General features: G+C 37.5%; 1 protein-coding gene across 2 annotated transcripts; it reads left to right on the top strand.

Annotated features, from left to right (window-relative positions):
* The first annotated feature begins 728 nt into the window (after positions 1-728).
* NEK3 (NIMA related kinase 3) lies at positions 729-14512 on the top strand. Of its 2 annotated transcripts, XM_076364170.1 has the most exons (16): positions 765-832; positions 1993-2221; positions 3028-3121; positions 3338-3435; positions 4460-4543; positions 5202-5269; positions 5389-5475; positions 6546-6600; positions 8514-8714; positions 9069-9138; positions 9801-9847; positions 10752-10851; positions 11234-11380; positions 12447-12581; positions 13247-13373; positions 14353-14512. In XM_076364170.1, exons 2-16 carry the CDS (start codon positions 2105-2107, stop codon positions 14417-14419), a joined length of 1497 nt encoding a protein of 498 aa, XP_076220285.1. In that variant the 5' UTR covers positions 765-832; positions 1993-2104; the 3' UTR covers positions 14420-14512. The 2 variants fall into 2 exon arrangements, with proteins under 2 accessions (XP_076220286.1, XP_076220285.1); XM_076364171.1 differs by lacking the exon at positions 1993-2221 and having other exon boundaries at positions 729-832.
* Positions 14513-14947: the final 435 nt, after the last annotated feature.

Here is a 14947-nt window from a genome sequence, read left to right as displayed (position 1 = left end):
TGCTCTGTCATGGGCAGTGACTGGAACTGCATGGAGTCAAGCTCAGGGCGATTTTTTTTTTTTTAACCTGGAAGTCTGAAGTGGAAATGCTTTTTCCAGCACAGAAAACAAAACGGTGGAAATAATTCTGCTAACAGAACTGCCCAAGACTTCTATGCCTTGCAAGCAGCTTTAGCTGGTTTTGTCTGTATCTTGAGGCATTTCCTTTTGTTGTAGAATATCCTGTAGTTAAAGTTTTACTTACACTGGTAATATTCCCATAGATAAAACCCAAGGTTCAAGTGCAACTCACGTGGCCTAAGTCTTCGCTTATTTCAGTCACTAGTGCTAAGCTCTGGCACAAATCAGTCTCTTGCTACAGCAGAGAAACCGATTGTGAAACTGTTAACGGGGATTCCTACCTTGCCTTTTGTGTGACATGGAGTCTAAAGAGACTCCTGAGGTGTTAACACGCCTCCTACTGAGGTGCTGGGCATGGGGGGGGGGTGGTGTTTAACGTTAATAAATACCGGGAATAAGCCCCATTTGCTTGTTCTGAGGAACAAAAGCGGAAAGCCTCCATGGAGGGCTGGGCCGCTACGACCGCACGCGGAGCTGCCACGGAGGCCGGGCGGGACCGGGGGCGCGGGCGGGGCGTCCGCCCCGCCCGCGCCCCCGGTCCCGCCCGGCCTCCGTGGCAGCGCCGTCCTCCTTCCCGACCCTCCGCCCCCAGCCCGGCGTGCGGAGGCTGGTGCTGCTGCCCGGCTCGGCTGTGGAGCAAGCGCCGGGCCTGCCCGAGGGCCTTTCCTCAGGCGCCGGGCGGAGGCCTCGGCGGTTTGCGCGGCCCTCGGAGGTGAGTACCGCCTCCGCGCCTCACGCGTTGAGGGTCCGGCGGGGCTTGAGGGGCTCGGGGCGGGCTTCGGCTTTCCCCTCCCCTCTTCACGGGAAACCGAGCCGTAGCTACCAGGTGTAACTGCTATTAATGTGAAGCACGCACCGAGTGTGCCCGTTCCCCTGAAAAACGCCATCTTTAGTCATTATTTAGGTGCTTTCAGTCAGTTAATCAATGTGTTTATTTTTCAGCCTCTGAATAAATCGGCATTTTAACCTTTCAGAAACAACGAAGCCCTGAGATGCCTTCTAAAAACAATTCATCAGCCCATTAAAAATACTGTGTGCACACAGGTGTATACATAAAGTGATGTTTGAATCGTGAATAACTAACTTAAAAGTACCAACATTTTGAAGAAAGCACATAGTCTGTAAATCCAGTGATAGGGTGCATGGGAATGGTTCAAAGCTGTGCCAGGGGAGGCTTAGACTTCACATTAGGAAGTATTTCTTTACCGAGTGGGTGGTCAAACATTGGAACAGGCTTCCTAGAGAGGTGGTCGATGCCCCAAGCCTGTCAGTGTTTACGAGGCATTTGGGCAATGCCATTAATACCGTGCTTTAACTTTTGGTCAGCCCTGAAGTGGTCAGGCAGTTGGACTGGATGGTCATTGTAGGTCCCTTCCAACTGGACTATTCTATTCTATTCTATTCTATTCTATTCTATTCTATTCTATTCTATTCTATTCTATTCTATTCTAAATCTGCCAGTCGTTGAGGTCTTTACACATGAACACTGGTAACTTTTTTCCAGTTTGATTCTGCTTATGCTGTTTTAGGTGAGAATTGTCACTGGATGCTTGAAGCTTATTGTTTATATTATTGTGCCTGTGAGTTTTGTTTAGTGTTATGAAACCACCTGCAGAAGTGCAGGTAACAAAAAGAAGATGCTAAGTTGTAGGGCTATAATTTACATTTTCAAAAAGCCTTAGCATTCAAAATAAAAAAAAATTGCGGAGATACACTGTATGATACTTTGAGTTGAACTTTCTGAAGGCCTCATTTTCAGCAAAATCAAAGTAACAGTGATTGGAATTGTATTTATGGTAATGCTGAACAGTTGTAGGTACCCATATCTATCACCCATTCTCATTATTTTGTGGGGATTTTTTTCTCATGCAGATTATATTAACAACAAATTTCAAAAAATGGATCAAGGTCATGACAGAGTTTAGAAGATCATCCTGTGAAAGAGAGTGTTTGAAGAGAAGTGTTGGACCTAGGCTTAAAAAGCATGGAAGAATACAAAGTGTTGAAAGTACTAGGACAGGGATCCTTTGGCAGAGCTCTTCTAGTTCATCATAGACTCAGTGATCAGAAGTATGCAATAAAGGAAATAAGACTTCCTATGGTAAGCGTGACACGTACATTACCTCACGCACCACTTAAACAAAATTTTAAAAAAATCAGAATTCTGGATACATTTTTGAAACGCTGAGAGTTTTGTGTATTAGACAGTTGCATAGTATGGCTACTATATAACTATGTCTGAGTCTATGTTGTTGATAGTAAGCAAAGTAGCAAAATCTGATCTGTTTCAGAAAGTGTGTGGTTACATTTTGGGAAGTATAGCACATAGGAGGACGCTCGGAATGAAACCCCTGTTCCCCTGATGCCTGGATGGCTGGATTCCTGTTGATTTCACTAGAACACAGATTTCATCTGCAATACCTAATGAGGAAATTAGCCTCATGTTATTGCTGGCAACCAGATATTCAGGCTACCTTCTCTGCACTTAGCTAACCAAAAAAATCACAAAATGGGAGACACTGGCTTTATTGAGGCTGAAACTCAGTTAATACCTGGGCACTTGGCTTTATACTGAGTTCATGCAGTGTAGACTGTCAGCTGTTCCAAAGTCAGTGTGTGCTGCTTTGTTACATACTTCTGCATTTTTAAAATAGAAAAAGTCATTAACTGAAGTAGGAAAATATCCTCTCAAATTAAAAAAAAACCAAATTCCCAAAACGCGAAGTCTTCAGCTAGTAATAAACCATAGATTAAAAATTGATGGGGTTTTCAAGTTTCTAAATGACTTCTTAAAATAACTGAAGAACAATTCTTAAAAATATTTTCCTTTTGGAAAGTGAGGTGCATTGTGTGTGTATATGAAAATCCGTTAGTGTGACATTTATATAAGTGTACTTACATTTTCAGTCTTCATCTGATGTAGAGAACTCTAGGAAGGAAGCAGTTCTTTTGGCTAAAATGAAACATCCAAATATTGTTGCCTATAAAGAATCATTTGAAGGTAAATATAAAAACTTAAAATATCTTTATTTGTTTAAAGTTGCATATACCTGAAGGATCAAGATCACTTTTTTTGTTGTTTATAATACGTTATAAACAAAAACCACGTTTATTGTAATATATAATACATAGCATGTAGTCGGAGCTTTATAGTAAAAATAATATACTTACCCTGCTAATGAAAATACTAATTATTCTTAAATTACCTAAAATTTAGCTGATGGACATCTGTATATAGTGATGGAATATTGTGATGATGGAGATCTGATGCAAAAGATTAAACGCCAAAGAGGAAAGTTCTTCCCTGAAGATACGGTAAGAAAAGACATTGTTTTGAACCAAGGACCTAGGAATCCTTTTTTGTGTAAACTGAAGCACCCTGCATCGCATAAAACAAATTATAGATATATGAACACCTTGAAGTATCTTAAATGAAACGAAGACACTTATAGATAGAATAGAAGCATTATTTCTTTGATAATTTCCAGCAGAACAGGATGAGAATTAGACTGAAAGGAATAAAAAAGATATTGCTGTCTGTATCTGAGAATTGTGCAGGCAGTGTGAAAAACAGAGTCAGGTTTGCATGCATAAATTTATGCAATTAAGTAAGAATTTAACACAAACTTCAGCCAGAATTTAAAGCACAGTAAGAGGTACTGCAAATGAAAAGTAAATAAAGCACTCTAGTAAGATAAATGAAACAAGCCAGGAGACTAAATGCTTGCATTTTATGTAGCAATTAAACGTTTAAACCATACAGCAGGCATTAACTCCTTTTGTCGCAGAGGCTATGAAATTACTTAGGAGAAGGTCCAACCTGCTTCCTGCCACAGTTAGAAGCATCATCTTAGTTAACATGAAAAGACCAGAATCCTCACCTAATCTAATATTTAGATTGGCCAAGCATCTCTAAGAACTTTATTTTGTGCTTCTAAAAAGAATGTGTTTCCTTTTAGAAACAGTATTTATCTTAGTGTGGGGTTTTTTGTTTTTGTTTTTAATTTGATAGTTTACTATGAAATTGTAATTGACATGCTTATAAAATGACTGTCAGATAAAGTGCCACGTTTTGACTCCCTAGCGTCATTATCGTTATGTATTATTAGGGTTTTCTAGACACAGGTAGCAAACGTTCCTTCTGCCATGTTAAAATATACTTTATCTTAAAGAATTCAGTCTTTCATGCTGACTGGAGGCCATTGTGCTAGAGTTACTTTTAACTCCCAGATATTCTGAACATGATTTTTTTTTTCTTTCTTCATGTTTTTTTATCTATTAGTGAAGTATTCATTATATACAGCATTGAGCCGTTATAACTCTTAGTTACTCTTTTCAGATCCTTCAATGGTTTGTGGAGATGTGCCTGGGTGTGAAGCACATTCATGATAAACGTGTGTTGCACAGGGATATCAAATCCAAGGTAAGAGTGAGTTTTGTTGCCATTAATGAACTCTCTTCTGCATGCAAAAGTTCAACTCCCTCTTTCATAATTTCCTGTTACTGCTACATGCTGTGTTTTTCATTTAGGCTTAAGAATATCAGGTAAATGCAATTGTTGAGTGTATGGAATGATGTAATATTGCGGGTGTAAACATTATCTAAGTATAGCTATACCCTTCATATCCACACTGCTGGTAGCACCAATTGCTTGTGAGAGACTGCATATAATTTAAAACAACAACAGGAGTATAAAACGTGTATGGAGTATGCAGTTTGTAAATATCTTGCCTCTCATTTTTTCTTTTTTACTCTTTCCTAGCAGAAAGACAGAAATCCAGAAGAAAGTGTGACCTTAGTAGTTTGAGTACAGCATAGAGATTAAGGCATTTCTAAGCTCTGATTCTTCCTCTGCTACTGATGCTGGGGCTTTAGGCCCATATAACCTTTCCATCTCCCTTTGAACACAACATAGTTCTTAACTTTTTTTTGATAGAAGTATTAGGAGAAGCAAGTAAAAGGAAATATAAAGATAAAATATCAGAAGTGATTGTCGCTGTGTTTTCTGTATATACAAACTACAGAAATGTTTCCTAGAAGAATATTTCAGTATGTAAATCTGTCCTTCTCTTGAAATGCAGAACGTCTTCCTCACTCAAAATGGAAAAGTCAAATTGGGAGATTTTGGATCTGCGCGCCTTCTTGCACAGTATGTGCATATCTCCACTGATCTCAGTGGTGTAAAGTTCTATTTTACCATTGATTAATAGTACAGATCTCTTAAATAATTACTTTTCATCTGGCGTTTCTTCTTTGTCATTTCAATAGTCCAGCGTCATATGCTTGCACATATGTGGGAACTCCTTATTACGTACCTCCAGAAATATGGGAAAGCATGCCATACAACAACAAAAGGTATTCATGTTTTCAGTGGTGACAAATAATGCCTGACTGATGTACGTCTTTTTATTGTTGTCTCAATCTGGCTTTGTGGCTTATCCGTATTTGGTTTGGAGAAGATATGAGCTGAGGAACATTTAGAAAGAGGTAATTACAGCTTTTTTAAGATGAAAAGGCCTAAATTCCTCTTTACTTAGGTAACTGAGTGTACAATATCTTTAGTCTTAAAAGTTTGAAAACTGGTGTGCAGACCTCTGTGCGTTTGGGAGAGTAAATATATACATACACACGTATGTATGTATGCACATACATATGTATGTGTTTGTGTCTTTTGGCTGGTCTTATTTTTTAAGCTCTTCTTGCCCGTCCTGATAATGTAGGGATAATGGCTACAGAACTGATGACTTGGATTTATAGAGCCCAGTTATTCTGGTCCTTATGCAAGAACTTCTGAGAGCATCTTGATAGCATGATGTTTACAGCTTCCTCCCAGACTCCCAAATGCTAAGTAATTTTATATCCCCTCCCCTAGAACTGTTCTGTGACCCTAGGTGTACCTGAACCAAGTGACTCATTTTTCACAGGAAGGAAGAAACCTTCTAGTGCTTAAGTTTTTTCTGCTCCTCTTGCAAGAAGGACATCAGTTGCTTCTTGTGCAGGTGGCAGTACTCACTTTGGGTGGAAGATGACGGTTTTTTTCTCAGTAGGAGAATTCTCATTGGCAAGGCCAGGATTCCAGCTCTCAGAATTAGGATCGTGTATCTGCCATCTGATGTTAAGGGACGTGGAATACAAAGGCTTTGAAGTATGGAGGGATAAATATTGTTGCAGCAAATTGCTTAGGAGACATTCTGGGAACAAAAAGCCAACTACAACTGTATGACAATCATCCTTTTTTAAAATAAGCAAGATCATTTCCACTGGAGAGGTTAAACATATAATTGTATTGTCTTTCATGGTTACTTACATTTATTTTTAGTTTATTCAATTCAGTTATGTACACATAATGAATTTTACTTTTTCTAGGCAGGATATTAAATTGTAATTTTTGGCTCAAAATTTCTCATCTTTCTCCATACCTACAGTGATATATGGTCTCTGGGATGTATTCTATATGAGCTGTGCACTCTTAGACATCCAGTAAGTATAGCTTTATTGCTATGAGAAAAGTTTTGGAATTCCTTAAAATTTAATTAGCAGTTAGCTGTAGTTTGATGGATTCACAGCCAATTATTTATTTGACTGATGTGTTTGCTGCTGCTTCTGAAAGAGGGAAGTATTGCTCCACCCTTCCCACCCCTCCTCCACTACATGCCTTCTGTTTTTTCAGCAGCTCTTGGACCTATTGGACCCTTCTGTCAAACACTCGATTTTCTAAATTGTTAGAAAAAAATTCTTTTTTTTTCTTTCTTGGTTCATTTTCCTCAATATCAGTGAGGTGATCTGGGCCTTATTAAGGAGTCCAGCAGCTGCCAGTCTGGTTCCAGATATCTGCAGGGACGTTGCAATGAGCATTGTGTTTTACAGGATCAAGATGATCACTAAAGATGGAGGCAAGGACACTCAAAATCTTTGCTAACGAGCATATACTGTATGCAAGTATAGCAAAATATAGTAAGTGATAAGCAGTGTTGTACCACATCAGTGATACACCTGTTTGCTTAATTTTCAAATCACTGTCCTATTGGGACAGCAGGAACCTTGATGGATGGTTCAGTCTCTCTTATTTCTGGGACACCGTCTTTTACAGTGTTGATGCTATGCTTCCTATGTGTTAACTTCCTCTGGCTTCTATATACAGACACATGGCTAACACAAGAGCCCTTATCAGGACATATTTGTTTTGCAAGAAAATGAGATCATCCTAATTTAAGGTCATTTTGTCTTAGCTTTTTATAAGCAGCAGTTTCATTTCATTGAGCTAATGCAGCTGTAACTGCTAGCAGCACAAGAGTTTAGAAGTTTATACTGTATGTGACTGAGTGATAAAGGAGTCCGTGCATAGGCGTGTGTTAGCCTACGTAGGTCTGTGGCAAGGCTTTGGCAGTGTCACATCTATTCCGGCAGTACTCAGAGCTGGGATACCAAGGGGTGGAGCATTCTTCCCTTTTTAGTGGCAGTGAAATGTTATGTGTCTGTTTTTAGGTGAAGGTCACGTATGTGCTTGCATAATCTATCAGAGGTGATATAAAAGGATGCCACACGCCGTGGATGCTTGGCACCCTGCAGCCAAGCCAGTGGCGTGTACCAAAAGAAAGCTGGTTTTGCATGGAGATCGTAGTTCTCAGCCATTTTAGCTCAGGCTGTTTCCATCCGCGGTTATAGCTGTCCCTGCTGACATTGCAGTCTCCGATGACTTGTACTTGGAAGCAGGAGTTCCTGACTGAAGATTGGTTAGCAGTTAGCTGAGAAAAGTAACAACTTCAGCCATTTCATGTAGATTTGCAAGAGGATATTTGTGCCTTGATAGGCTACTTTTGATGATTATTCTTTTTTTTTAGATCGAAGTCTGCATCTTTCCTGGCTTACAGTTTCACTCACTTACAGTTTGATTCTGATCTCAAGTATATGAAGTAAAGGACACTAAGATGATCCAAATTTTCTCAATGCTATATTCCTACAAAAAAAAAGTTTGAACAATCCTAAATTTATAGGATTAACTCCCACCTGGTTTCCAGTTGTACAGGTTATTGTTTGCAGTGTCCATTATGATCTGTTTTTAGTCAAACTTTGTATGCAAGCTGTGATGTTTTCATTCTCAGCAAATTATATTTCTGTCATTGTTAACATAATTAAATGCCTATGTAATAGCCCTACAAAATGTAAAGGAAAGTTACTGATGTGTTCACTCAGGGTCATTATTCTACACGTCTGAATTAGAGCCCTGAAACTGTCAAACTGGGAGCCAAATCAGTATGGTAATAGGGAGCCTACATAGATACATACCATGCGTTTTTATATAATAAATGTTAAAGTTGCTCTTAAATTATGTCAGCTGCTTTTTATCTTATGCTTAAACTCTCTGCTCTAATGTTCATTTATTTTTAATGCAGTTTCAAGCCAATAGTTGGAAACATCTCATCCTTAAGATATGCAAAGGGTCCTACAATCCACTACCATCTCACTATTCCTATGAACTTCATTACTTAACAAAACAGATGTTGAAGAAAAATCCCCAGAATCGTCCATCAGCCAGTACTATTCTTGCAAGAGGTTGCTTAACCAAACTTATAAAAAATCGCTTGCCTTCTGAGGTACGGTATATTCTTTGTCTCTAGATTTAAACAATAGTATCTACATTTTAGATACTAAATAAGTTTCTTTTGTAGTTTGTTAGCGTGTAACAATATGAAATGTAGTGTTGTGTAGGTCTTACTCTAAAAGCCATAAATACAGTTGTAGACTTCTCAGAAAACTGAGTCTTTAGAAGCATTTGTTTTGAAAATAAAAGTTGAATATTGACGTGATGCTGCTAAAATTAGATATTGTTAGCTGTTAGCTGTAACAGTGCTTTTGTATAGTAAGTCTATTTTTAACAAATAGCACATACAGTAATTTGGGAAAGTTTAAAATGGTACAGTACTTGCATCTCTTCATACACATTCCAGATGACAAATGAGCTTGAGCAGGTGTTAAAGGAAACCAAGAAACATGAAGGCAATGCAGCAACACCAAAGGGTAAGTCAGCAACATTTTTCTTGATGTAAGTGTTGCTTTCTTCCTTTCTAGGAAGAAAACTAACTCTATCCCAGCTGACACCAGGACAGTATGGAATGACAAAATGACTAGGAATTGTAAGATCTTAAATACAGCTATAAGACATTATTATATGTTCAAAGCTACTTTTAATTACTTCAAAATTTCATATTATTGAACTTGTATGGAAAAATGCTTGAAGGCCGTAAATTACATTCCAGCATGAGAAGTACGGTGCAGAGCTGCAATACATACATTGTAAGTCTTAAGACTTGTGCTAGAATTAAACCTTTCAATTTTAAAATAAGCAAAACTTTTAGCTGTTGCATATATTTTAAATATGACAGTGCTTTCTTTGCCAGAATATGGTGAAGCAAGTTATTTTCATTATTTAATTTTTAGAGAGAATGTTGGATTTTTTCTTCTGCATAAATTTAGCTACACCAAAATTTGTACACATTTGGAACTGAATAGTAGAGGGACTCCCTGTTGAGAATGAGCTACACTGACAGAAGTGTGAAGAAGCTTTCATGTAATTTTCATTGCTTGGTTCAGTGGCGTTGCTGTCATACCTCTGGAATACCACTTTACCACAACTGTTTGCTAAAGGTATTAACTCTTGAACCTGTTCCTTAATGTATCAGGTAATGTCATGGCTGGTGGAAGCTCAAATAATAAGAAAGAAAATAGGGTAAGTATTCAAATATAAATAAAATATTTGTATTTTAGTAATTTAGAATGTTCTGTATTATAGAAAAGTTCATATGGAAAATTATTGGTATGCTAAACCATAGATCAGCCTACTAGGTCAGCTGTCATCTGTGTTCAAATTGCACGGTTTTCCTGTGCATTTCCCACCACTGTAACTTTTTGATGCTTCCCACATTTAGTTTAGTTCCAAAGTAGATTTCCTTATAATCCTGTCAAAAAAACCCCAACCCCAACCCCCCCTCTCCTGTTTTTCTAAGTTTCGGGATACTGCAAAAATTGATGCATTTTCTTTGCTTTAGGGACATATTTTCAACAGGCTGCTGTGGAAACAGTCTAGCCTGGACATAATTCTCACTAGGTTTTAGGGCCCATGCTGAGATTTCAGGTGAGGAGAATTAAGTCACAGGTGGACAAGAAGTCACCTGTGGGTACATTATAGCACAGCCTGGCTCAGCCATATTGAGTATATTTTTCAAAACATGCTGCCAGTAGGGCTTATTTTTTTTCTTTTAATAGACCTGTAAATCTGAGCAGCTTAATATTTGGGTGCATCTTGTTTTCCCTGGGAATATGACTCATTTATCTTTATATTGCTACTGTTCTTAAATGTAAAAAAATAAAACCACAAATTGCATCAAGTAACTACATATGTGCTTAGCTTCAAAAACTGAGATTGTCCGTCAAAAAAGGGCATGCAGTGTGAAATGCAGTGCAATAATAGATACAGTGCAATTGCAATTGGCTTCATGGTGTCAGTGGTTTAGTTTTCAGATCTTTAGGCCAGCCACTTAATAGCAAAACTAAAATAATGCCATGTTAATATTACTGCTTTGTTTTTCTCGACAACAAGGATAATGTTTAATACAGTCTTTATGCTTTTAAAGCAACGTAAAGATGAAAGCAAGCATAGTCCCTTAGAAAGGAAAAATATTATGACGGATTTGAGTGAAAGCACAAAGCAAGAAAGGAAATCTGATGAAGAGGGTAAGTTTTACAGTTTTAAGGCTGATGCATTTCCTTCTATGTAGTGATATCTAAATGTCAATGATCCAGCCATTTAAACAGGTAGAGCATCCAAGTCTGCACCTATAGAAAACCATGCCACTGTCTGTTACTTCTGCAATTATATTGATCCTCACTGCTCATCTGAGATTGAAAAAAACAAATTAAAAAAAAAAATCTTGGCCAAAGTGTTGAAAACATTTGGTATAGAGTAAATATATGGGGAACTCTTACCAAGTTCAGTCTTGCACCCACAGAACCAAATGTCACTGTTAGTGAAGTGCTGTATGCTTAGAACTAGTTTGCATGGACAGAGAATCAAATTAGATGCTGGTTATCATCCCTTTTTTTGTTGCAATTACAGTAGAAACTTCTGACGTCCTCCCAGGAATTACTGATTTGCCACATCCCCACAGGAGGCAGTGGGAAAAGAAGATTTCCAACACTGTAGTGGATGTCCTGGAAAATGCATCCTTGCTTTCTTCCAGTTTTACATCTGAAGAGGCTAAAAGTAAGATTTAATTAAATGTGGTTTTAATTAAAGTAATATCAGTGGTTTTTTACAGATTTTTAAAAGCCAAAACTTTACAGGGCATATTTAAAATGATGTAAAAATAATTGTAAAATGTTGTATTAACAACACTCAAAAAGTCCGCTGTGCTGAAGAGAATTTCTTAGTGGTCTTGTGTGACAGGAGGATTGCAAAGACTGATGAAAGCCACATTAGCAACCCTAAAATTATAATCATCACTAAGAAATTATCCTACCAACACTCCTCTTGATACGCCGTTTGTGCGGGTAACACTGAGGAATTAATTTGATGCAGAATGCAGCTGCCTGTCTTTCAAGTACAGCATACTATTGGGAGCATGTAACATCCGTACCTCTACTTCTGTTGTCATTTAACATAGAGATAATGCCAATGACAAGAACTATTAATGATGTACCTCAGATGTGAGGCAGAGATTCTTCTTCCACATCCACAGCTGTTAATTAGAACACTCAACATGGGGTTTCTTCTGAAAAAAGTTTCAATTTTAAAATGCCCCACACTGTATGTGATTGTTATAATTGTTTCATGTGATTATGGATATGTATTCTAAGTAAATGTGAATAGATGCTATTGAAATAAATAATCAAGATATGAGTAGTCAGGAAATTCCCAAGTTGTGGTAGGAACATTACATGATAATTATATTCGGGGCAAGGGAAGAGGACAGAATAATGCATGTATTTAGGTGTTCTGCTATTAAAAGGCACAGAAATGGCCACAGGCTCCATTTTGTGAGATTTATAAAGCCACTAAATAAGCTTGCAGAGACTCTGACTCCTCACACCGCTCAGGCAGTTTCTGCTGGCTCCCTGCTAGCAGAAGGCTCCGCTGTGGCCTTCCATAATTTTCTTTCCTCTTAATGCTGATAGTGTCAACCTCAGCACGTTGAAAGGTCAGCAGTGCTACAGATGGGAAACATCTAGACTCTTTTCTTGCTGTATTTCTCTCTTGAATGTGATCTTTGTAATCCGCACTGCTAATGCAATTTTGTCTAAGTAGTATTTATTAATGATTTTATACCTAGGTGGCTGTGTTATAAACTACAGTGAAAAAAAGCCACGTAAGCAGTGGAACAAGGAAACTCCTCAGACCCTGATGAACATTCTCAGTAATGCAGATGTCAGCTTAGCATTTAAAACATACACAATTTATAAACCAGGTAAATTCCCAGTTTGTGGGCAAACATTTTTGCAAACAGGTTTATTAATATTTTTTTTTTTTTTTTACATACATAGCCACTATGTATAGAGCTTGTGCACTTGAGTTCATGTCACAACAGGCTGGTTTGGTTTTTTTAAAGTTTGCCAAATGAAATGTGGGATTACAAAAACCCAAGCTGAGAATTCATGAGTGATTGCACATCTCCACCACATCTCTTTATGAAGAGCTTTCGCTTGCAGCTCAATAGCTGCATAAGGTTGTGACATAAATGCAGCGACTGCAGAGCCATGCAGTCTCAGTCTCCATCCTGCTAAGTGGCCTGGTGTATGCGTTAGGGAGGTGCAATAAATGGGCTGTAGCCCCATCAGGTACATACACCTTTACTAAATCAGTAGCGCCCTGTTTTGAAGACAGGATGGTAAGATGGCATGGCAAAAAATAACTGTAGTCTATAGATGTGCACAGCCACAGTCATAAATACTTGGTCTGCACTTCAGTTGTGTTATTAGTTTATTTCCCCACTTAAAATAGGTAACAGCTTGTACTGGAATCTGCTAAGAACTGGAGACGAGTTAGAAAGTCTATATTGTATTTATAATCTTAATAATTTTATTTTTAAAATTAAAGGATTTTGGTGACATTTTCATTTTTATACTTTCAAAGCTTCTGAAAATGTATTTAGAGGTCCACTTTCCGATGAAACTGAAGCATCTGATGAAGTAGATGGTGAACATGAAGCTATTGTCATAGATTCTGAGGGACTTGAGTCTAGATCTGATGAAGATGACACGTATGTCCAAATGACATCCTTGTATTTTTGTTTTCTTTGGTTCCTTAAAGTGATTTTACCAAAAGACATTCCCCTGAAAAAAAAAAAAAATCAAAATTTTTCTCGACATCTAAATCCATCTCTCTCTTACATAATATTAAAATTTAGTAACATTTGGTATCTTATTTGATATCTGATATCTGATTTGATATCAGGTTTTCTTTGCTATATTTATAGTTGTTTATGGTGTTGAGATTAAACAGGTTGCTTGTTATCAGGAGATTGTTTTTGCTGATGACTTTGCAAAAATGAAAGCATGAGGTGAAATTAGATCCACAGTAAAGCGTAAAACCTTCTTACATGAAACGTCTTTGTACTCCGACCTTGAAATCAGATAACCAGCGGCAAATCCACTTGCCTAGTGGTATGTTTGCTGTATTTGTGTATTATTCTTCCTACTCTTTCATGCATAGGGCAGTAAAATCACTTTGGTACCTACTTATTGAGACAGATTTGTAGAAACTTTTTAACTTCAATGTTCTGTTTATGTTAGTGACCCACTTTTCCTGTTTTTGAAAGATCAGAGTGTGCATCAACACATTCTGAACAGAAATACTGTATTTTACAGATGTGTGTATGTTTTGGGGGGTTTTCTTGGAATCTTAGCTCAGTTTATGTCATTGTTTATTTTTGTGGCACTTGGAGATGAATTACTTAGGCATGTATTACTGCAGTTCAGCTGCAAACTGTTAATATCAACACATTTGCAGTAGCTTAATATATGCATTTGGTTTTGCTTTTGATAAAACTTACTTGGGTAAATTCAAAAGAGAATCCCTATTGGTTCCTTAATCACAGTGCTGCAGGAAATGTCTCTTGTGTTGATATTTTTAACATAATTTCTCCTAGTTGTAGGGTAATTTTAGGGAAAAAAAAGCAAACAAAGATTTATAAAGTTGTATTTCGCTTTGCAAAATAACATTTTGAAATCTGTTTTTAGGGACTTCGAGGAGGATGACCCAGACTGGGTGTCGGAACTGAAATTGGTATTGAAACACAGTGACTGAAATTTTGAATTTACCTACGATAACTGAAGTTAGGCTTGCCAATATTTATAATCCAAATCATTGTTAATAGTAGTTATTAATAAAATTATTTCAGTCAAAAAATTCTGAGTGTGCATGTTTTCTCTATCACAAAACTGAGGGTGAAAAATGCGTAACAAACTTTTTTTAGCTAGAACGCTTGCAAATAACTAAACAAGCCTAGATACTAAATGTATTTGGAGTTGGTAATAACTTTGTAGAAATGTTCAGTCAAAAGCATTAGTGCTAACAGCATTGTTCAAATTGCCCCCTTGTCATATTTCAAAGAGATGGTGTAACGCTATGAGAGTGTGTAAAGCTCTTCTTCCTGACTACATACTGAAATACTACATAGTAGGAATAGCTGATCTCGTCTGAAGGGCATATTATGGAAAACATTTAACTATGCTAAATATTTGAGGCTTTAGTTCATGCGAATATTAATGCTCTGAAAACTCTTGAGCCTGAGCTTTTGCCTTAATTACTTCCATGAAAAGGTGTTTATATATG

This window comes from Aptenodytes patagonicus, chromosome 1 (genome assembly GCF_965638725.1).
Source record: "Aptenodytes patagonicus chromosome 1, bAptPat1.pri.cur, whole genome shotgun sequence".
NCBI classification, from domain to species: domain Eukaryota; kingdom Metazoa; phylum Chordata; class Aves; order Sphenisciformes; family Spheniscidae; genus Aptenodytes; species Aptenodytes patagonicus.
Note: the sequence above shows the minus strand (reverse complement) of the source record. Positions and strands in the feature narration are given on the sequence as shown.

Bases quoted from the DNA above. Each gene is read 5' to 3' on its own strand.
- NEK3 (XM_076364170.1), top strand. From the start codon at position 2,105: ATGGAAGAATACAAAGTGTTGAAAGTACTAGGACAGGGATCCTTTGGC. The intron at 2,222-3,027 runs GTAAGCGTGACA...TTACATTTTCAG, and splicing joins AGGAAATAAGACTTCCTATG to TCTTCATCTGATGTAGAGAA. The intron at 9,848-10,751 runs GTAAGTATTCAA...ATGCTTTTAAAG, and splicing joins ATAATAAGAAAGAAAATAGG to CAACGTAAAGATGAAAGCAA.